Source organism: Zonotrichia albicollis, chromosome 2 (genome assembly GCF_047830755.1).
Source record: "Zonotrichia albicollis isolate bZonAlb1 chromosome 2, bZonAlb1.hap1, whole genome shotgun sequence".
Classification (NCBI taxonomy): Eukaryota; Metazoa; Chordata; class Aves; order Passeriformes; family Passerellidae; genus Zonotrichia; species Zonotrichia albicollis.
The window spans coordinates 7953590-7975786 of NC_133820.1; the positions used below are offsets into that span (position 1 = coordinate 7953590).

The 22197-nt window shown below is 35.6% G+C and overlaps 1 protein-coding gene across 3 annotated transcripts in view; it reads left to right on the top strand.

The window, feature by feature from the left end:
- The window catches only part of GBE1 (1,4-alpha-glucan branching enzyme 1), a 136532-nt gene that overhangs the window by 88698 nt on the left and 25637 nt on the right, over positions 1–22197 (top strand). For all 3 annotated transcript variants that reach the window (XM_074532657.1, XM_074532661.1, XM_074532665.1), the window contains 3 exons: positions 738–836; positions 3384–3494; positions 6304–6475. In XM_074532657.1, coding sequence (XP_074388758.1) covers positions 738–836; positions 3384–3494; positions 6304–6475 — 382 coding nt within the window. The remainder of the gene's footprint in view (positions 1–737; positions 837–3383; positions 3495–6303; positions 6476–22197) is intronic.

A 22197-nucleotide genomic window follows, 5' to 3' on the forward strand; every position in this document is an offset into this window, starting at 1 on the left:
TGTTAGTGAGAAGCCATTCCCCCACAGAAGTTAATAAAATTGAGTACTGATGGATATTTTGCAATTGTTAGAGACTTGCATTTTCTGTTCAGATAACTTTAGAAAAGAATGCTGCATGATAAAATTGCCTAACAACCATGGTGAAATAAATATTTTGAGAACGTGGAATTACGAATTTAAGAGTAGTCAGCATCCATCAATATGAAACTGGAAAATTATGCAGTAAGAGCATGTCACTTCCAGGGCTAGCTGGATCAATAGGTTTTGTTTTGAGAAAAGAGTAGAGATTGTATTTTTCTTCCTTAGTGCACTTTAAATAAAACCTTTTTTTATGCAATTCCTTATGCAAAATATCAATAAACAAAATGAAGGTTTAATTTGTCTTTTGTTGACCACTTTGTACTTTCTATTGATTACTTGGAGCTCAAGAGAGCTAATTATTTCAAACTCTGCATCTGCTGAGGTCTCTTCCCATTTAAATATTTACTGTATTAAAGTATTCTGAGGCAGAGTGTTTGATGAGAAAAGTCATAATGCTGTTCTCTGTAACTTTTGTATTCAAACAGCACATCTGAGTGTAGTTATAGCCGATTTAAATTTATTCTTTTCTCCCTTAAACCAGGTCAATCTGCGAAGCTGCTTATGGAGTGTTTGTATATCAGCATTACTGGTGGGAAGTATGCAGTGATATTTGCAGTGCTGTGGAAATGATGTTGTGGGTGTTTGATCTGTTCCAGGATGTTTCTGGAATGCCAGCTCTCTGTCGGCCTGTGGCAGAGGGAGGAGGGGGCTTTGATTACAGACTTGCCATGGCCATTCCAGATAAGTGGATACAGGTGAGAATTTAAAAATTACATCCTGTTCTTCAAAGGGGGATGCTCCTCTGTCAGTGCATACACATAAACACTTCTGAATCCCGCTGACAAGTTTTGCTTTCTCTTATGTTAATGTGCTATTGAAATAAATTCTGACAGGCTTGAGCACAGGTATTAGAGGCTGAAATGAGAGCTGTCAGATGTTATGTAGGTTTCAGGTGAAGAAGTTCAGGAGCTGGGATTCACACTCCAGCTGATAATTGTTTTCTTAATACAATATACATAAGCTCAATTTTTTTGAAAAGACCTGTGCCTTGCAAGAGCTGTAGAATGTGTAATCTATATTGAATGTGAACACGTAGATAAAAAAAGTTAACCATATGCATATAAATATATAAAAACAAACAAATCACTCCAAAAACATGCACTAAACCCTCCTGATGCTGGGCATAGAAATTGGCATAGACCTGAAAGTTTAAGCAAAGTAAACCTAGGTGAATTACACAAACACCTGCAATTGGTACGGGGAGTTACAAAACTGAATAATATAAATCTGTAAATATTAATAAATTCTGTCTACAATAAGGATTTATATCACCTTTTCCTTAATATAGAGAATCAAAAGAAAAGGCATAAACACTAAATTATTTGAAAACGCTTCTAGTGATGTTTTAGAGAACATTTTTCAGTTAAATGAAATATTGCACCCACATCATTTGGGATGTCACGATGATCTGAAAACAAATGTTTTATATGACCATTAATGCTTCCATAAATACAGTATGGAGCTAAGAATAACAACAAAAAAATTAGCATCTTTGAGTTTTGTAACTAGGAGGTAAAGGGCCAATTGAAAAATAATTTCAAGCCTCTTTTCAGAAGACAAACTTGTCAGCTTTTTCAACAGAGACACCATCATTAAAACTTGGAATTTGTAATGTAGATGTTTAGGTCCTGGAATGCAGTAAGGGCTCTTTTTCGTTTAACAGCAAATACCTAGTTGTGATGTTTTGTGGGTTTCTTGGAGTTTTGTTACTTTGTTTTTTGTTTTGTTCCTTAACATACTTTAGGTCAGGCAAGATGAGCAATTTCCTAGGTAAGCAAAATGCAAGTGGCCAAGTTCATGTTACACAGGAAAAAAAAAACCCAGACCATAGAATTTTACCAGTGCAAAAAAATTTGCAGTCTAATTTAACAATCTTTGATATAGTCTGCTTCATTTAATTCACAATACTTGGATAGAAAGCATAACTATGCTGCAGCAAATGCTTTAACTGGAGAAAATGTCAGGTTTTCCAGCTTAAACAGGCACTTGACATGGGACAGCATGGGACACTGATGGGATGTTGAGTGCAAATCAGTTATTACTGGCATTGTACAAAAACTTAGTGTGATGTAGGCAGGAATCTTCTTGCCAAAGAAGCTGCAAATAAGTGACCAGAGTAGAGATGTGGAGTTAGAGAAAGAGGTGATGCCAGAGTTTGTTACCACATTTCATGAAGGGAAGAACAAAGATGAGATGGTGGGAAAGGAGAAGTTCAGCTAATCAGTTTATCAGCTGTTGTCAAACTCTCTCTCCAGTTTTTAAGCACATACCTGTAAATAGGCAATTTTCTGGGCAACTTGCTAAAGTCAGTTTGAAAACAGAAGAATCTCCAAGAGGTTCCATGAACTAATTCTAAGGAATCTGAAAAATTAAGAAAGATAAACTGTTCGTCACAGCAGTGGTTGTACTAGTTCAGATTCAAGATAGATATAATGTGATATATATGTAACATGATGCTACCTAGGGACCTCGATGTGTTCAGAGCCAGAATTTATGGACTTAAAAAAGAAAATCAACCAAGGAGGAAAAAAGACTGTTTAGGAGTATATGGGCAGTTACAATTATAATGTTAACTTTTACAGTGTGATATTGGCCATCTTGGTGCTATTGTCTTTTTATGACTTCTATTTTTATGTCTTTATATTTGTGTGTGCATTTAAGTCATTGTGATCAATGAATGTCTACAAAGTGGTGTACAAAAAAAAGAACAAACTAACACTGAGATTGAGCTAGATTTAGCAGAGGAAGGAAATAATGTGATATGAAGTAGAAAATTCCTATTAATGGGATTCAATTTAAATTGCTAAAAACCAGGAGGTAGCACCACACTGACAAAGCTTTATTTGGAAGCTCCCATGTGCCAGGATGGCATTTCCTGATATTGTGAGCCAGGTAGGTCTGTGCCCACATATTTTTTCCTTGGTTTTGGTGCAGTGCTCTCTTGCAGGTCCTATCAATCACATTATCTCATGTATCAGAGGATTCATATAATAAATGACAAATTCTGTTGTCTGAGCTTCCTTGGGAGGTATAGGAGAAACAAAGTATCCTAGGTATTATATTTATGTGGAAAAGTTGAAAAGAAAAAGACGACTCTTTGGATTATCAGAGAAAGCTCATCACTTCAACACTTGGGAGCATGAGAATACAGTTCACAATCCATTGGAAATTTCTGTGCCAAGATAATGTTACATGTTTTTAGTTAAAGCAATTTTACAGTGATCTTTCTTTCATTTCTGTAGATAATTAAGGAGCTGAAAGATGAAGACTGGAACATGGGCAATATTGTGCATACATTGACAAACAGACGGTATGAAGAAAAATACATTGCTTATGCAGAGAGTCATGACCAGGTATTTTCAGCTGTTTGTTTGTGCATAACCAAGTAAAAGATCTTGTTTAGAAGTTTGGTGTTTTGTTTTGTTTTTTTCAATGAGAAATGAGTTGAGGAGGATGATAAGATTTTCAGAAATGGGTAGATTTGGACTAGTGTTCTTTTTTTTGTACTTTCTTTGTTTTGTTTAGGTTTTTTTGGGGAGGTTTGGTTTGGGGTTTTTTTCCTGTGTTTTTATTTTATGATCCTTAATTTTAGTAAAAGAATCTTCCCTGGAGTGCGCGGGTGTTAGTGGCTTTCAGTTTTGTTTTTTTTTTTTTTAAGGAATGAGTCAAAGCTTTTTATTTTGCCCGCCATAGAAGATAGGAAGGTGTAAAATCCATGCAATTGAAAACCCTGTTTCCATTAAGTAAGCTGGAACACTACTTCTGATAAGCATAAACAATATGCCAATTTAAGAAATTTTTTTGTGACTTCTTCTCCCTTCGTGAAAGTCTTTCCTCTCTGGAAGAATTGAAAACATCCTCTTTTGAGACCTAAATGAAATATGCTGTAAGAGTTTGGTTCAAAGCACAGCAATTATAATAGTTCTGTGTGTGAAAAAAAGAAAAAGTAATGATGAGTTTGGATAACACTCATCTCCCACAATCTTTCTAACCCCTGTTTCTGAAGAGTCAGAAAACATGTAATTTGGGAATTGTACCATTAGCGTCTTTAAACCTTTCATTAAAAATTTCTATTTTATTTAGTAACCTATCTTTCCTTTATATAATAGAGGTTGATATTCCATTTCCTGTACTTTCTGCAATAAATGTCAACAGAAATATCCAAAACAAGGTGTATATTTTAAAAAGAGAATTCTGAGTTTGCAATTCATTTTGTGTGCCAGCTTACACTCTCTGAGTCTGTTACAGTGTTCATTTGATGCATGGTCCTTATAAAGAACTTCAGAAATTACTTGGAAATATATATTATTCTATGATAAGCTGCTTTCATCAAAGATGGTTCTTCACCCTAAAGCACAGCATAGAACATTACTGTTGCTGTTCTTTTATTTCATCGTGACTTTTGGCAATTGAGTTGTTTTCCATATCACTTTGCATTTTCTGTTTAGAATGTCATACTTAAGGAAAAAAAAAACTCATTATTTTTAATTTAAGAAACCAAACAATGATTACAGGTCTGCATCAGGCTGATATGTGAAAAGTAGGCTAGAGAAACAAAAAGTGTGGATAAAATTCAGCCTGAAGATGCCTGAAGTGATGCATGTGAGGGTACAATCCTGGTTTCTTATATGCTGTAATGGGCTATGAGCTGACTGTTGCCAGTCAGAGTACAAGGCCTTTTGGTTATAAGAAGGGTGTGAAAATAGCAACTCCAAATCTAATAGCTGTCAAAAAGCAGATGCAGTCCTGGAATTACTAAGTGGGATAGAGCAAAGAGCACAATCAGCATGCCACTGCAGTCTTTCCTGGTTTGTGTGCATCTTCAGTGTTGGAGACAGGTTTGGTCCTGTATTTTAAGGGATATGCAGCATAACTGGGGGAAAAAAATGCTGTGCAGAGGAATAGCAGGTGAAGATTGATTTTCATAAGAAAAAAAACTAAACAGAATAAGATTCTTTGGGGCAGCAAAGAGATCATTGAAGGGGGATATATATCCATTTATAAAATCACAGCTGCCACAGAAAACATGAATAGGGAAACACTTAGCTGCTCTTCCAATGGAAAGATTAGGGGATATTAAATGGCAGTAACAAATGCCACATTCTGAATCCAGAAAATAGTTGTTCATTGCAGTCTTCAGTCTTGTCATTGTCATAGGATTTTTTTTTCCCCTTAAATAGAGTATTTTTTTACTTAAGGGAGTAATCTATATATGCTGTTATGTTGTCATCTGGAAAATGAAAGGATGATGATGCTTTTCAGCTAGACCTGTTTACAATTCATCTGTATCTCTGGAATTTAGTAAGTTTTCATTCAAGAGTATAAAACAAGAATTGGTCTAATTGAACAAAAGTCAGCTATTTAAATATAAATGCTCCAAAATATTTCCAACTACCTACCTGCTAATATATTGAATAGCATTTGTGGCCTTTCTCTAGTAGTAGTGAGCACTAGCAAGTTAGTAATTCAGTTTTTTGTGTGAAATCACAGAAAACCAATCACATTCTTGATTGCATATAAGTGAATGCTTCACACTCATTCTGCATGTCTGAATCAGTTTTGTTTATACCCATTTATTTTTACATTCCTGGAACTTTTACTTTAGGTGTTTGCTTTCTTATTTTCTGTGTTTCCTATAAAAATCCCCAAATGGTTGGTCGGTTGTGACTTACTGAGTTGATGCTGATATTTCATGTTTGATAGCTGTAGGTGAAAAAGTTCTTAGAAGTAGTTATGCAGTGTGATCCCATTAGGTGAAATGTAGGACCAGGGTTAGGGCAGCTGCTAGTCTGTTACCATTAGATGTGGAATCCCATCAGCCAGGAGCCCCAGTAACAATGGGGAGGTTTGCAAGGGGAAAACAGACAATTGGGGCTGACATCCACTCCTCACTCAGCTCATGGACATCTCTGCCTCAGGTTTTGGCAGCAGACCGGATCTGTGTGGCACATCACAAAATCACAGGTGCAGTGATCAGAATGTAGGATCACCATGACCTGGTGATCATTGCTGGTTTCCTTCAGGAACAGGGACTGGATCATGCAGTGATCTTGCAAGATCTCCACCTACAATATAGACCCCCTGTTTTAAAAAAGCCCAAAACTTAGGAACACTTCTATTACACCCAAGGGTTTTCTTCAGTGTCTTTCTGAACTGTTGTAGGCCCTGGTTGGTGACAAGACCCTGGCCTTTCGCCTGATGGATGCAGAGATGTACACAAACATGAGTGTGCTCATGCCCCTGACGCCAGTTATCGATCGTGGGATCCAGCTTCATAAAATGATTCGTCTCATTACTCATGCACTCGGAGGAGAGAGCTATCTGAACTTCATGGGTAAGTAATCTCAGGAAAAAGTCTCTCATTTTCTCATCTACAGAATGCGTGGCGGGGAAATAAAATGATCTGACATCGTCTTCTATCCACAGTATTTATCACAGTGCTGAAATTTGGAGCATAAATGCTTTTATAGATTTATTACAAAAGGTAATATGCGTTGTTTTTCTGTCTGCAAGATGTATGGTAAGACAAGAAAATAAAATCAAGATGGTTTCTAAGTGTATGAGAAATAACTTCTACAACTCAGGCTAGTATTTTAATTGTTGTTTTTCAAGTTTGTCAGGTGCTGTGGCTCATGCAGCTAAGTTGTGTTTCATCTCTATTCTTTTACTCTCTTAAATTTTGTAGGGTAACAATAAATTTACTAAAGATAGCTCTGTGCTTATTTCAGTTATTAATTGTTAGGAAGAAGTCTGGAAGCAGTTGACCTATTTCATCACTTCTTAGTGCTTAATGAGGTAGGCAAGGACAAATCACAGACACAGGAGGCACACGCTGCTATCAAAGCACAGAAATTGTTAGTGGTACTTTCTTCTGGTCCATCAACTGTAAATAAAATTACTGAGTTACTTCCTAAGCACAATTGCTACAAGAAATTTCAATTGTTAGTCTAATTTAATCAGCAAGTTACAGTTTCAGGTAGTCATCTTAAAAGTTGAGTATTCTTAGCTTTATGGAAAATTCAAAGCTATTTATGCTGTCTGTTCTTGGCCACATTCATTTATTTTTTTTGAAAAATAGTTCTTACTTTACAGTAAAAGTTTTGTAATGTGGTCTGACAAGTTCTATATAGCATTTGTGATAGTCTCATGGGGAACAAAAGTGCTGAAAGCCTGTTACAAAATCACCATATCTGTTTTCTGATAATGTAACACTTAAAAATTATAGAAAATTTAGCTTAGTACTGTTTTCTACTTTTGTGGTTAAATGCTTTGTTATATAAAGTTTAAAGGGACTGTTTGATATATATTGCCATTTTTCTGTAATGGTGTCTTTAACATCATATTTTCTTATTAAAAACCTGGAGAACATAAGACAATGGTGACACTGGATTTAAGTTTACCTTTTCTGGTACATATTCTCCTTCTTTGTATTAGGAGAAAAGACAGAAAATACTGTATTGGTTTTCTTAAAAAGAAGCAATTTCAGTATAGAACAAACTAATTCACCTCATGCAATACTAATAAAACTATTTCCAAGAAAATTTAAGTTGCTTGCTTCACTCTGGAGAAGAAAAAAAAAGTTAATGAAATAAATATTTATGAAGTATGCAATCAGGCTGTTCAAGGTATGAGGTGTGTGTTTCCATTCAAACTAGTGATACTGTAATAGTTAAGGAAACAGGTGTTTACTAAATGCTGCAGCTAAACTGCAGGTGTCTTTGGCCCAGATTGACTTAGTAAAATTAGAAATATAATCAGTAATGCAATGTGGCATGTTAAATCCAGTGTGTCAGTGCTGGCTGATTGAGCAATTAATATTGGGTATCTCGATGTACTGCAAATGGTTCAGTAACTACATTATAGTTTGCTATATATAAAAAGGTGGAAAGATTGTAATCACTGTTGGAGGAGAAAGCATATAAAATTCAGAATGCTGGCAGTCCTGTGAACTTAAAATGCATGTTGCAACATGCTATCTAATTAAGCAAATACAGTGACAAATTAGTTCTTTAACTTGCAGGTTTGTGTGAATGCCAAAGGTAAGCAGGAGAAGCCTCCTGTAGGATGAGGGAGCGAGGGAAAATCTTCTTTGACAGTGCCTGGAGAAGGCATTCCAGGTGCCTTTGTGCTTCCCTAGATCCTTCCATTAGGAATCTTGTACTTCCTGTCTCTGAAAACCCAGCAAAGAAACACCCTGCTTTCTGAATGCTTTACTTGCCTTAAGGAAAAAGAAACCTCATCTAAAAATCTTGTGTCAGTAGTGGAAATCTGTATGCTCAGATATATCCTGTAATTTCTCTTTGAAGAGCTGAAATAATATTTAATTACACACATGTTGGAGCATCATTTGAGCTCTATACATGCAAGGAGATTCCTGCTGACAAAAGTCTGTGTGTCAAACAGCGATTGTGGCTTTCTCTCATCTTTCTCACTTTTCACACTGGATGGTTCTCTGTCCTTCTTACATGTATCTCTAAGAAACCACTGCCAAAATCCTGAAAGTTGTAATTCTTATTTCTCATGTTTCTAGATGTTTAATTTTCACTGGAGACTTTTATTTTTCTTCCCACTTGCTTATATCCCTCTATTGGCAATGAGTGTTGTATGCAAAGTTAAACGTGAGCAGGAAATTTCTGTCCTTTCAGTAAATTGGTTCCCTTGTGACAAAAACCTTTGGGAGCATTCTTTCCTCCAGTCTGTGTTTTGGTTTTATGTGCAGCTTTCCAGGTGATCTCTCAGGCTTCATGTGTGCATCTGGCATGGAAGATTTAACCTAGGAAAGGAGAAACTCCATATGCTTGGCTGAAAATGAGAATAACAATGATAAATGTCCTGCAGCAGTGAATGCATTCTATGGAAGGCCAGTTTGTTTCATAGTAATAGCAAAAAAAGTAGAAAGCGTTTTGAAACTTTTGCTGTGTCTAAATTTTCTTTTTTCAGAGCAGGTAGAGAGCAACAATCCCAATGTAGCTGTAGTTTGTGTAACTCAGCTCCTGTTTTAGACAGATTTTAATAATGAGATGGGCCAGTTACAAGTCCGAAGTTGATAAGTTGAATTTTAGGAAGTCACAAAAATTCCAAGTTCTTCTTCACAATGCTTTAGTTGGGAGCACATGTGCTTCTTAAGGGGTTTCATTCTTTACTAATTTTCGGTGAAGGCCTTGACTTAGACAATGCACATATCTGAACTTTATTGACACTTATAGGCTCAAGCAGTTACAATGTGTGTACATTAAATAGTGAAAGTAGTCTTTTTAATTGTAAATAATAAGAAAAAAAACCCTCTCACTTCTCAAGTGTTTTTGTTCGTAGTTACAGTGATACTGAAATACGGTACACATCTAATTAACTTAAAACCAGAAATGTAAATGCAAAAATATTTAGGGCTGTAGATCTCTGCCCTCCCTAATATCAGGATTTGAAAACAAATCCAAAATAAAAACCTTGTATCTGACTAAAATTCTTAATTGTCAGTTTTAGTCCCCTACAAAACAAAAGTGCTTGAGATTGAACATAATTCCTCAAGCACTAAACAAGGACTAATAGAAGTTGTTAGAAGACTTCTAGAGTATTACAGGAATCTTCTGATCTCAGCCTGAAAATAAAGCAACCACTGTTGTTGCCCAGCAATGTTTAACTTCAGTGTAAATGAAGACTCACACAAATTTCTTGAAAATAATATTTGAACTTACCAGTACAGAATTGTTGTCTCTCCATCCGTGAGTTTTCTTTTTTCTTCATTTTCCATTCTGCCCCTGAAGACAAGTTGTAGACAAGGGTAAGTGTTTTTCTTTATATGTTCCTTTTGTATTTTTCTTGTTCACTGCATCTGTCTTGCACTTAGGGAAAGCCTGCAGGACATGTAAAAAAAGCAGTGCCAGTTCTTCAGTGCACTTGTTTCCATGGTCTCTCCTTATCTTGCAAGATACATCTGTGTGTCCAGATTTAGACAAGGGAGGGTAATTGTTTTGTTGCCCAGAATATACATACCCAAAGGGCCTTAAATAGCATTTTAGGCCCTTGAGATCCTTCATAGCACAAATACTGACTGTTTTATGCCCCTATAGGGTCTTGCTTTTCATCTTGCTAATAATTTCCTTGGTTCTTTTTTTTTTATTTGAAATTGGCTTCAGCTCAAATCCATCGATTTAAATGGAGATTAGTTGCTACATGAACCTCTAGCACTATTTTTCATGACTCTCCTGTAGTAAAACAACTCTTAATTAAGACTCCAGAGACCAAGTTTCACTCCCTGAAAAACAATTTTTGAGACTATATATATGTATATAGCTAGGAAGTTATTTGAAATAACTAGAACATTTTTTTGCTATCATGAAAATTGACTGAAAATGTTACTGTTTGGGTTGACATTCACCTGTTTCACTACTGTCTAATTTGTCTGTTAGGTTTCCTCTTCCCCACTTGTTAGTTAATTTACACAGCAGTTTTTATCTACCGTCTTCAGTAAAATGACATGCATCATCTATTCCTTGGAGTATTTTAGAGAGAGAAACTTAGATATTTTTTCAGAAACTTACTCTTAAACTAAGGAATTTCATAACAGCAGGCTCTTGAAAAAATACTGACAAACAAGAAAAGGAGTGGTACAAAAACTGTATCAGTCGCATCCATAATATCAGTGTGAGAAAGGTTTGTACCATTTTCTTTAATGATATTCATTAAAACCTGAAATAAAAATGGTGCAGCATAACTGACAATATAAATAGGAATGATACTTTAAACAAAATCCAAACTACTATTTTTATTGCTAGCTATTCTAAATGAAAAAGAAATTGTTATCAAGAACAGCATGTTTAGCTTAAACTTAAGGGAGTTTGGTTCTCTTTGGCATGTTGTATTTCGACACTTTTCTCTGTTCACTTTCTTATGCATCTTACATCTGTGCACTGGTTGCAGGGTGACTTTTTTGACCATCATCTAGAGTGGCCTTGGGGGAGCATATTCTCTTCAAACTCACTCACTTTAGTCAGCTTCTCTGGAAAAGCAACCTTGAAGTACTCACTTGGTACAGACTGCAGCTTTAGGAGAGGTAGTTTGAAGTCATCCTTCTTAATGTGCCTGCCTAGGATAGGTGACAAATGTGCTGCCAGTTCCAGCAGGTGCTTTAATTCCATGGCAGCCTGACACAAAACAATTATGTTCACTTTAAAGTAGAAAACAAGGGTGTAATCTGAAATCTCACCTACAGGTTCTCAGAGACTTAGTGATAAACCACCTACAACTTTGTAGCATAATAGCCCATATGCAACCCCACTCACAACTTGGGTTGGGCAGTGGGAAGAATTCAAATTTATACATTAGGCTTCATAAATCACTTTGACAGTCTCTTCTGCAAGGTCTAGAGGTGCAAACTGTTAATATTTATTCATTTAGAGTTGATTGAAGCAAGCTTCATTTCTACACTTGCTCAAAACACATTAGAGTGACTGGAGAAAAACAATTAAAGAGAGAGATTGTCTCATAATTCAAAACTGAATCACACACACAGACCTGTCTTATCCCACAACTCTTCACAAATTAAGTATTTCCCAATATTAGGAATTTGTTTTGGGGGTCGACTGTACACCCTCCTTGAAAGTGTAGGGAATAAAGCAGTGTACATGTGTGTATGTTATTTAAATACATAAATAAAATTGTTAGAGGCAGCAATCTGTATGTGATGGTGCATCCCTGTACAGATTATGACCTCTCAAGGCAGAAACCTTGAAACAGAAACCTTCACAGTCAGCAGCATCCTCAGAACTGCTTGAGAGCCAGCAGTTGCTGCAGCTGTGTTCATGGAGTGAAATCCAGGTAGGATTTTCCAAGATTGCAGAGGGAATAGCCTTAATCAAGGTAGCTGGCACAAGTGATACTTTGTTTTTTTTCCTCAGAGTAATGCTCATATTTCCTTAGTTTGTACCCACATCTGTTGGGTATTGACTATGACTGCATTACCAGTGGAGAAGATTTATGGTATATCAAGGCATTCTGACATTCTGCATCACAACGTATTGGGTGTTTTGGGGTTTTTTTGGTTGTTGTTTTTTGTTTTGGTTTGTGTTTTTTTTTTTTTGAGGATGGGACTGCTATTCTTTAAATTTTATTTATTTTGTTTATAATTATTCTTAGTAGCATATTTTAGCCTTGGGATGCTCTTGTTGAAACTTCTGCATGTGTCTCAAACTTTGTTCCAAGGGCTCCTTCAGTTGCCTTGCATATTGTATGATTTGTAAAGCTCACAGTTGGGACCTGTGACATCTCCCCTATCACTGTGTGAGTGCATGCAGACTTGTCTGCAAATATACTTGATGTGATGTGGGGGCTTGCTAAAGAATAATGAAAAAACTTGTAAAATAAATCTTTAAGTTTTCAGAGTTCTGTTTGTATGACAGCCTCCATTTCTCCATTATTGTTGCTTTATTTGTTGTTTTGAAGAACACAGAATATAGGCCTCTATATATTATAATTTTATATAACTCCACACTATATATTAAGACTATACTATGTACTGTAACTTTCAGCACAGGCTTTTAGAGGAATTTCTCTTTTCAGTTGTTCAAAAATGTAATCTATTACAGAAATTATGACAAACTCATATCATTATGATAAGCTTTTTTCACACCTGGGTTTCTGACTACAGGACACGGCTGTTATTGTCTCCTGTCATAGTTGTTTATTTTTCTCTCCACAGCTATAAGATTTAGAATTTCTTTACAATAAATTACAATTAAACTATTTGCAGATGACATCAATTAGTTTTACTTGGCTGTCTTTTATGGAAAAAATAATTAAAGATAGATCCAAAGACTAAAGTATATTTTATTTTCATTCTCTTCACCTTAAGTTTAAAATCAACAGATTTATCTCACTTTTGGATTTTATTTCTTTCTTAATTCAGAATGTAAACACCATTGTAAAAGCTTTCTTGAAAACATGTCTGAACTTTCTGAGAAGTTATACATATAAATACACGGTTTTGTGTATAAGAATCTGTTTTGATTAAATATCAGACATGGTCCAAAATTAAGATTTGAGTAAAAGACAGAATATTTTTGCTAGGTAGTATGAAACTTTGCTAAGTTTTTAAAATTTTATAATATATAGAAATATTTTATGTGCACATATGCAATTTTTTCTATCTACATGTGTGTAAGCATTACTTTGCATATGATTAATTGTTTAAGCAATTAAACACAGCCATCTTATACTTCCTTTGCTGTGGTTAATTTGGATTCAAACAAAATGCTTTGAATGTCTTTTTATATACACTTGAAGTGCTTTAAACTGTTACATATTACAGTGACTTGAAAAATTTCATAAAGCTTGGTTCAGTCTATGAACATTTTGGAAATCATTAATACTTCAGAAGAGCCTTCGTATTGTAAGGTATGTAAAATGCCTTTTTGGGATGATTTTGCTCAGACTTCTGCTTCTAGTGCTCTGTGTCCCTGTTTGAAAGACACAATGCAAAACTTAAAGAAAATTAAAAATATTTTCAGATTTTCAAGTAAATACTAACTTGAACTATGGATAAAAATGAAGGCCAGCATTCAGGTCTCCATTAGAATTTACGTTTAGAGAGAGAGTAAACTTTTTTGGGGGGTTTCTCTTTGTTGTACCTTCTACAGTAACCTCATGTAATAAGATACAGTTTTCATGCAGAACTTGGCCTCTGCCATGTCACAGAACAGATAATAAAGTTGATTTCTGAGTTTATTGCTGTCACTAATGAAATGCGTACTGCAGGAGGTCATTCATTTCCTGAATGCCAGGTGTCTACAGAAGTGGTGTGCCTGTTAAAAACGAAATCTATGCAAGAATTTTGTGTTCTAGGAGCAGGAAATAAGGATAAGCATACCCATTCAAGCAGGGGTAAATAGGATGTGGATGTCAAAGTTTTGTCTTTTCTCCCTGCTGCTCACTGTGTTACATGCAATTTTGATGATGATAATGTATCAGAAATTAAGTTACTTATTTCAAAGCCCCCGATGCTGAAAAGAAGCAGCAGCAGCCTCTTAGCACTCCCAGCTGTGTTTTACTTCTACTTTTTCCAGTCTGTCTGTGCTCACTAGTCTGGAAAGGGATAAGAGAAAAATGAAACTATGTTCTCCAAAGCCATCTACCAAGAGCAAAAAATGTCTTCCTGATGATACTTCCTTGGTTGGCTTTCAAAGAGGTAGAGAAAGGTGATCCAAATCAAGTAATTTAGCAACATCAGGCTCTAGTGAGCTGATGTAGGGGCAGGCAGAGGGCTCTGTTAATCTCAAGCCTACCTTTGGTGGCACATTGCTCTTTCTCATGCTGGTTTCTCTGGGCAGTGCAGAGCCAAATAGAATTAAACCCCATGTGTTACTCAGTGAGGAGTTGTTGGTTTGAGACATGCCTGTGCAGGGCACATTTTGTATTTGTAAAAGTCTGTCATATTAGCTCCTTAGGCATAGATTCCAATTTGGATTTTAATGCATGCAGTTGAGGTAATTTGAAATGATTTCATCTCAGCAGTGTCATTAATTCCCCAAATCAATGTAGCTTAAGCTGAGATAACACTGTCTGATGACATTGGAATAAAAAAAAAGACGTCTTTATTTGTTCAAGAGCTTATTTTCACAAGATGTTATTAGCTTAGAATCTTCTCATTGTCCTAATTTTTTGAGGCCATCAATCTAACACAGAGGAATTTGCTAGAATAGAATTTGAACAACATTGTAGTTAAATTTGCATTGACTTTGAAGAGACAAGGTATTTTCTGCTTTTTCTGAGAAATGGTAAAGTCTGCAGAGCAAAGCATAAGAACATCCTTTACAAAGGTTGACTTCTTTTTCTTGGATGTCTCTTGAGATCTTCAATTTGAAATTCCGTAGAATTGTAGAATGTTGTAGGTTGGAAGGGAAACAACCAAAAGATAATCTTAAATGTTTTTAATCCCAACAGTCCTGCTGTGTGTGGGCTAGAACACTTTCCACTAGACCAGGTTGGTCAGAGCCCCATCCAATTTGGCCTTGGATAATTCCAGGGATGGAGCATCCACAACTTCTCCGGGCAACTTCTCCATTATCTCACCACCCACACAGCAAAAAATGTCTTACTGCTGTCTGATCTTAAATACTGATGGAATTTATAGTGGAGTAAAGTAGAAAAGGAGTTTATCAACACAATACAAATACTTCTGGCTGAAAAGAAAATTAATTTTATTAAAGGGAGGTTTTTTGGACATTTTGTTAGATTTTTTTTTCTTTTTCAAATAGTACAGGTACCTTTTGAGTTGGGATGCCTTGCAGAATATAAACCACTACTTCTGTCATAATGTGCTACATGAAACTGCCGGGCTGGAGGAATAACAGGACAAGTGACTAATGTCTTAAGGAGCAAAGGATTATTCACAAAGCCAAAAGTACTGGTGCAGTCTTTACAGCCAGAAGCTTAGAACTTTTACTCAGTTGGGATAAGTATTGAGATCTTTCTGTGAAATTCAGAGCAAATCCTGCCAGCAAGGTATTTTCACAGAATATCTTCTCAAGTGGCATTTCTAGAGAGATTTTTTAAAGGCAATCTTGTAATCCACTCACTCTTAATTTAAGAGTCAATCTCTAGACTATGAAATAGTTCCCTTAAGCCTCTCATTTTTTTTTTTAATCCAGCTAACTGTTAATACAAAATACTGCAGGAAAGCCTGGATCATCTGGGTGGTTGTATTATAGGTCATCTCTTTTGCCGCTTAAGCTCACAACCTTTATCTTCATAACGGAGAAATGTATGGTCTTGTTTCAAAATATTATTGGGGGAAAAGAAGGATATCTGATGGAAAATATTAACATGTATCAATATGCGCTGTTGGATTGGCAGCATGCTTTTGCATGATTTACCTTGAGCTCCTAAAAACAAAACAAAAACTTGGCTCAAGCTGAGCTGTTCTTGTTTGTTTCTTTTCATGACTGGTTATTTATTGTAGTTCCCAGTGGCTGCCACCATTTTAGCAAGTCATGAATTGTGCGTAGTATTGCTTGAAAGGAGAAGTGCAGATGTCTGAACATGGGTGGATTTCCATAACTCACATTTTTTCCTTCTTCTAAGCTAACATAGTCCAAGTAGTAGTTATTTATAAATAACAAAATACTATGTGAATGTATATTCAATTTCCATCACTCTTCACTTGTGTTACTGTGCTTTTTTATCCTGGTGTACTGTTTAGCTGTACTTAAACAGCTTTTATGTATTTCTTCTTGAGTATGTGAATAGTTAATTTTTTAAAACTCTGTATTTTTCAATACATTTTGTTTAGCCTGGAGAAAAGGAGGCTCAGAGGTGACCTTACCACTCTATAACCACCTGAGAGGAGGTTGTAGCTGGGTCTCTTCTGCCAGGTAACAAGTGATAGGATAAGAAGAAATGCTGTCAAGTTACACCACTGCAAATTTGGATTGAGTATCAAGAAATTTCTTTACTGAGAGGGTGGTCAGACACAGGAGCAGGCTGCCCAGGGAGGTGTGGAGTCACCATCCCTGGATGTGTTTATCTTGAGGATGTGGTTTAGTGGTGCACTTTGTAGACAGCCATAATGATTGTATGCCTATTCAAAGCCCACAGGCTGATACACATGCCAGAGTAATGACATATAAATTTCAATAGATGTAAAGAAAACTTGCCTTATTTGTGCAAATTTCATCAGTATGTGAAATTTATTGTTCTGTTTGGTGAGAGAAAAAAAAGAAAACAGAAAACTCAATAATGCACTAAGCTTGTTGAAGTTCTGTCAGTGACTAGCCTTAGAAATATAGTAAGCTATTTATTAATATCCTGCTTTCCTACTTATGGGTTGGAAAGGTGTGTCTTAATTAAATATGAAGCAGAGTGTCTCTTAATTTAAAATAGTTTTCATTTTGTGGAGTTCAACATAGACATAATTGAAGTTTTCAGAAGTTTCAGTTTTCAGTCCAAGTTCGCTTTTGTATTTGCTAGTTGCTTTTATATTTGTAGGCCTGAAAGACTGGTTTTGGTTTATTTCCTGTATGGAAGGCTATTTGGTTTGCACATAAGAATACAGAACTAAATTCATTGTTTGTCTCTGGAAACTGAAATACAGGGAGAGACTTGTAGAAATTACTAAAATTTATCTTAATAAAGGTGCTGTGTACATGTCATATTCTCTCAGTAAGTTTTTGGTTTGTGTTTTTTTCATTTCCCAGTTCATAAAGGGATGATGTGATCCATGTCTGAGATACTGTGAGGCTGGGCTCAGGGACATGAGAAGTTTTTACTAGGCTCCTGTTAGGGCCCTGTCTCTTTTCTTCCCTCCTGCTGTTACCATGACGTATCAGGTTTTCAAAGGATATGTTGTTTTCTGACAATAAAATGTTCCCATTAAGATCTAAATAAGAAAACAAGAATTGAAATAAGCTCCCACCATAATGTGGCCATGTAAAGAAATGAAATGGAACAAAACAAAATGAGTAATGACATTGGCAAATATTTTTTTGCAGATAAAGGTATAATTTTACTTGTTTCAGAGGATTCTTCTCCCCCTTTTTATAGGTGATCCATGTAAAGCATTTATCACTTGAGCAAGTTTCTTTTCTTTTAAAGAAAAAACCCACAAAGGAATGAAAAATCATTACTGAGAAATTTCATGTGTCCAATTCAAAATGTCTTTGTGCAAGTAATCTCTAATGGTTTCTTGTCTGTGTTTTGTGTTTTGCTTTTGTCATTTTGAATTTCCATACAGCATTGCTGGAGGGGGAAAGGAAGAATCATCTTGGTGTTTGTACGTATTTGGCTTTCCTCAAACAGTTGTAACAACACTTTTCAGACATAGAAGCAGGTTGGGTTGTTTTTTTTTTTTTATGAGATCAAAGCTTACTTTTTCCCTTGACAAAGAAGTTTTGTCTTAAAGGCAGAAAAAGCATTATGTGCACTATATTTTCATCTTGGCCCTTCAAAAAGCTGTATATCTTCTTTGTGTACAATGCAATGACAGCATGAAATGTAGTACTTTAAATGCATTCATATTTCAGTAAATTGAAGCACTATTTTTGGAAATAATATTTTTTAAGAAATGAATGTATGCATACAGAATTAATTCCAGCAGCTATGTGAAGCTTTGGGGTAGGGAAAAGAGCAATTCATATGAACATATGTTTTTAGTAAAACATAGAAAGGAAAAAGTTAGAGATGTCTACCTGAATGACATTGCTTTTATTATTTTGGACAATAGTTCAGAGGTACTTATTTCAAAACTGAAAAACAAATTAAAATTTTATCATGATTTAAGCAGCCATAATGTAATCTGGAATAATTTCTGCTCTGATTCTCATTTATCAGTCTAAATTTGTTTTCTGTCTATTAACTTGGTGTCACAAGAAAAATCTAAAATTAGCTTATTTTGTCTTGAAAGGCTCACAGCTTTGTTATGCCTTCAGCTGATTCAGGTCTTGGTGCTAAATTATATATGTTTTGAGCATGAGAGGAATACTGTCATGTTTACCTCTGTGTATATAGCAAATTGTTGAATTTCAGAGAAGAGTTAGCTGTCCACTGCAAATAAGGAGGCATGAGATAATGGAATGAACAGAAGGGATAGTTCATGGTGAATCTCTTTTTCTTAGAAGCTATATCTCAAAGGTTCACAGTTGTAGACCATTCTTTTACAACTATTTACTTGCTTCCTAACCTCTTTTGACCAAAGTTATTTGGAAAAAAAATCCTGTGTGAAGACAGATAACCAATCTGATTTTGGGATCATCCCTTCCTCAGATGCCACCAGAACAAACCATCCAAAATTCAGCTTCTCCTCCCATTTCACCACAGGGACGGTCAGGAAGAGCACTGGATCACTTTCCTGTGATATGCTCCATACTAGAGATCTTGATCTATGGGTTGATATGTGTCTGGAGTTACCTATGTAATGTACCCATTGTCAGGAAATGGAGTGTGTTAGTGGGTCTTGGGTTTCCCAGCTATTTGAAAAAGTGTCTGCACTAAACCCTGAAAATTGAAAGACCAAATGAAAAATTGGTAGCGGCTCTGCCCAATGATACTCTGAATACCTCTTAAAATCTCTTTATCAAATAACCTGTTATTAGGGAACAAGCGTCCATAATCTTTTCTCTTGTCTTTCTGGCTGGTGAGAATGATTACCTGAAGGAAGAGGAGTGGAATCATACCACTTAAATCAGGGCATATTATGGCTCTTCTGATGTCTCTTAAAGCTGATTTTTAAGGCAAGTCCTCTTCAGAAGTACAAGGGAAGGAGAATGTGAAGGAGTAGCTAAACATGCAGAAAGGGCTTTTTTTGGCTACAAAACTTCTTTTTGAAAGCCTGTAGTAACATTTAGTTACAGTCTATTTTCTTTCTGTATTATTATATTTTAAATTTCAACATTCAGTTACAGTCTATTTTCTTTCTGTATTATGTTTTAAATTTCAACAAACAACTGTTCTCTCAGTATGATGAGATTTATTTTTTCCTGTCTCCTTACATAACAAAAACAAGAACAATGACAAGAAACAAACAAAAACAACAAAAAAGATTAACACCTTTCTGCATAACTGTGCTCAGTTCCTATAGATTTTGGTGGCTGTTTTGTAATTCATCTGCTTCTTGCAGCAAAGGTGCCATCAGTACCAATTTCTTGAACTCCTTTTTTATCTGAGCAATGGTTTTGCTTCAGCTTTAAAAGCTCTTGCCTGCTATCTATTTTTTTTCTTTCATTTTTTTGCTTTATTTTCTTTTCCTTGTTTTCCCCCTTTTTCCTGCTTCTAGTTGTGCTGACAGTGGTTAATGTACAGGTGAGTGAAAACTATCTTTACCTTGTGAATCCAGCCCATTTTGCCATCAGGGCATTTGTGAAGGTCTGCCCCAGCCTGCTCTGTAGTTGCGGTCTCCATGTGCCCACTCATACTGCAAGACCAGCAATTATTCTGGTATAACTAATTGTAGATTAGTATTAGAAGGTGATGCTCTTCAGAGGCTGCTTCTTAATTACAGCCTTTCTTTATCCTCTTCTGAGGTTGTAAACAGTTGTAAAAGAATTTTAATAACATGAGTTTTGTATTGTTATGGTATTTTAATTTTCCTTTTTTGTTCGTATGCTCTGAGATGTGATTAAGGATGGCTCAAGGATCAGGTTTGAGATGCTTAAAAAACAGATGTTGTGACACTTCCTTTCATATAAGATGTGCATGCATAATGTCCACTTGAGGCAGTTGCAAATCTATGCTACATTTTAAAATCTGATGCAGTGAACATTCAAAGACTAAGTATTTTTGTGGAAACGGCATCTCTTAATGATTCTAAATGAATTCTGGTTTTTAATATTCATCAGGTTCAGTCTGATCTTGCAATTCTTGCATTGTATCTTGCAAAAAGTTCAGAATATATCTTTGAAAACTGCATAAGATTTGCTCCCTAGTCTAGTAGGAGGGAGAGAGAAGACCAGGGCAATTACTGCTTTGAACAGGTCAGAATTACATCAGATGTTTCTTTCATTAATACATTCCTTCTGTGCACCTTCATTAATAGATCTCATATACAGAGAAGACATTTCAATTTAAACCATGCATGTTCTATTCAAGAACAATTGACTTTAATATACAGGCTAATTCTCATAAGCATTTTAATTGATTATCAGGCAAATGAGACTCTTCTTGAAACCTTCCCTTTTTGTAGCTGACAAAATACCAGAGACCCTGACCTGTAATCTCTAACTGTTCTTTCTGAAAAAAAACCCCAAACCTGAAAATTTCAATACCCATTTCCACAAAGAAAAAAACCAAAACAGCAAACAAACACCCCACCAACAATACAAATAATCTTGCCTTGGACATGCTCATTGTGATTGACTCTAATGAGCAGAGGTCTTTCAACAGATTGTGCTGTCACCAAAAGAATATTATGCTAGGATTTTTGAAATATGTTTAAACAAATAAACATGACTTAGAAAAGTTGCTTTCAAATGTTTGGTTAGAGGCTTACATAAACTACTTATCATCTTTCATTTTTTATGCAAGAGTATCTGAAAAAAAATCACCCACACAACAAAAATAAGCAAACAAACAAAGCCCCAAACTCTGAAGCTGACAATGAACAAGTTGAAGAGGGGAAAGCAAAAGACTAAAACAATGAATGCAAAAAGTCAGTAAGTTGATGCAGGACTTTTTTTGACATACACATAAATTATATTTATACAAGCTTAAATATTTACCATCCAATGAGGATACTGCTATTGAAATGCACAGCAAAGCAGCAGTTTTGTTTTTTGGAATATCAATGTATTTCAAAGCTAATTTGCTTCCCAGATAAAGAGTCAAATTATTGTGAGAGGAACAATAAGGAAATTATTTGCACTTCATAGAGTTTAAACTGGTTATGGTACTTGATTAATCTGTTTATTTAACAGTAAGCAAAAGGCAAATGAATCATGATATAAATGTACTGTTTAATTTGGCATAGGCCTTATGAGAGTTTGTAACTCTTGAGGATTCCTCTTTTCTCCTCAGGTTGCCCAAAAATATTCACATTTTCACAAGGAGGTTTTTGGCAGACTTGTAATTCCCTATCCTAAATAGTCAGTTAATTTTTATTCCAGGTAATGCCATTCTTCTCTAACCATTCTTCTTAATCTGTCTGTTAGATGTTTTTTGAGCAGTGCCATGTTTTCCCTTGAGTTATTAGCTAAAGTTTCCTTCCAAAGCCCAGCAATCATGCTGTGTTGGCTTGAGTGGAAATGCCAAAAAGCAATGCTTAATGCTGTGTTGTGCTGCATTCCATATGAGGGTAGGTGGTTTTGGTATGTCTTTAAATAGAGCTAGAAAACACCAAACCAACATTTGTGTTGGGTACTGGATGTAATTATCGTCACTCTTTCCTAAGATAATATCTTATGCAGAGTTACTCTTACAGCTCATGCTGTGTATTGATTTCACAAAAAGGTTTAGTGTGAGCATTTGAAAGTATCAGGGTAAGAAGATTGGTTTTGCCTGTTGCTCACACTCCAGGTTCTTTCTCTACACGTTCAGTTCTCTTCATGAATCTCCTTATAACATTCACTTGAATAACTA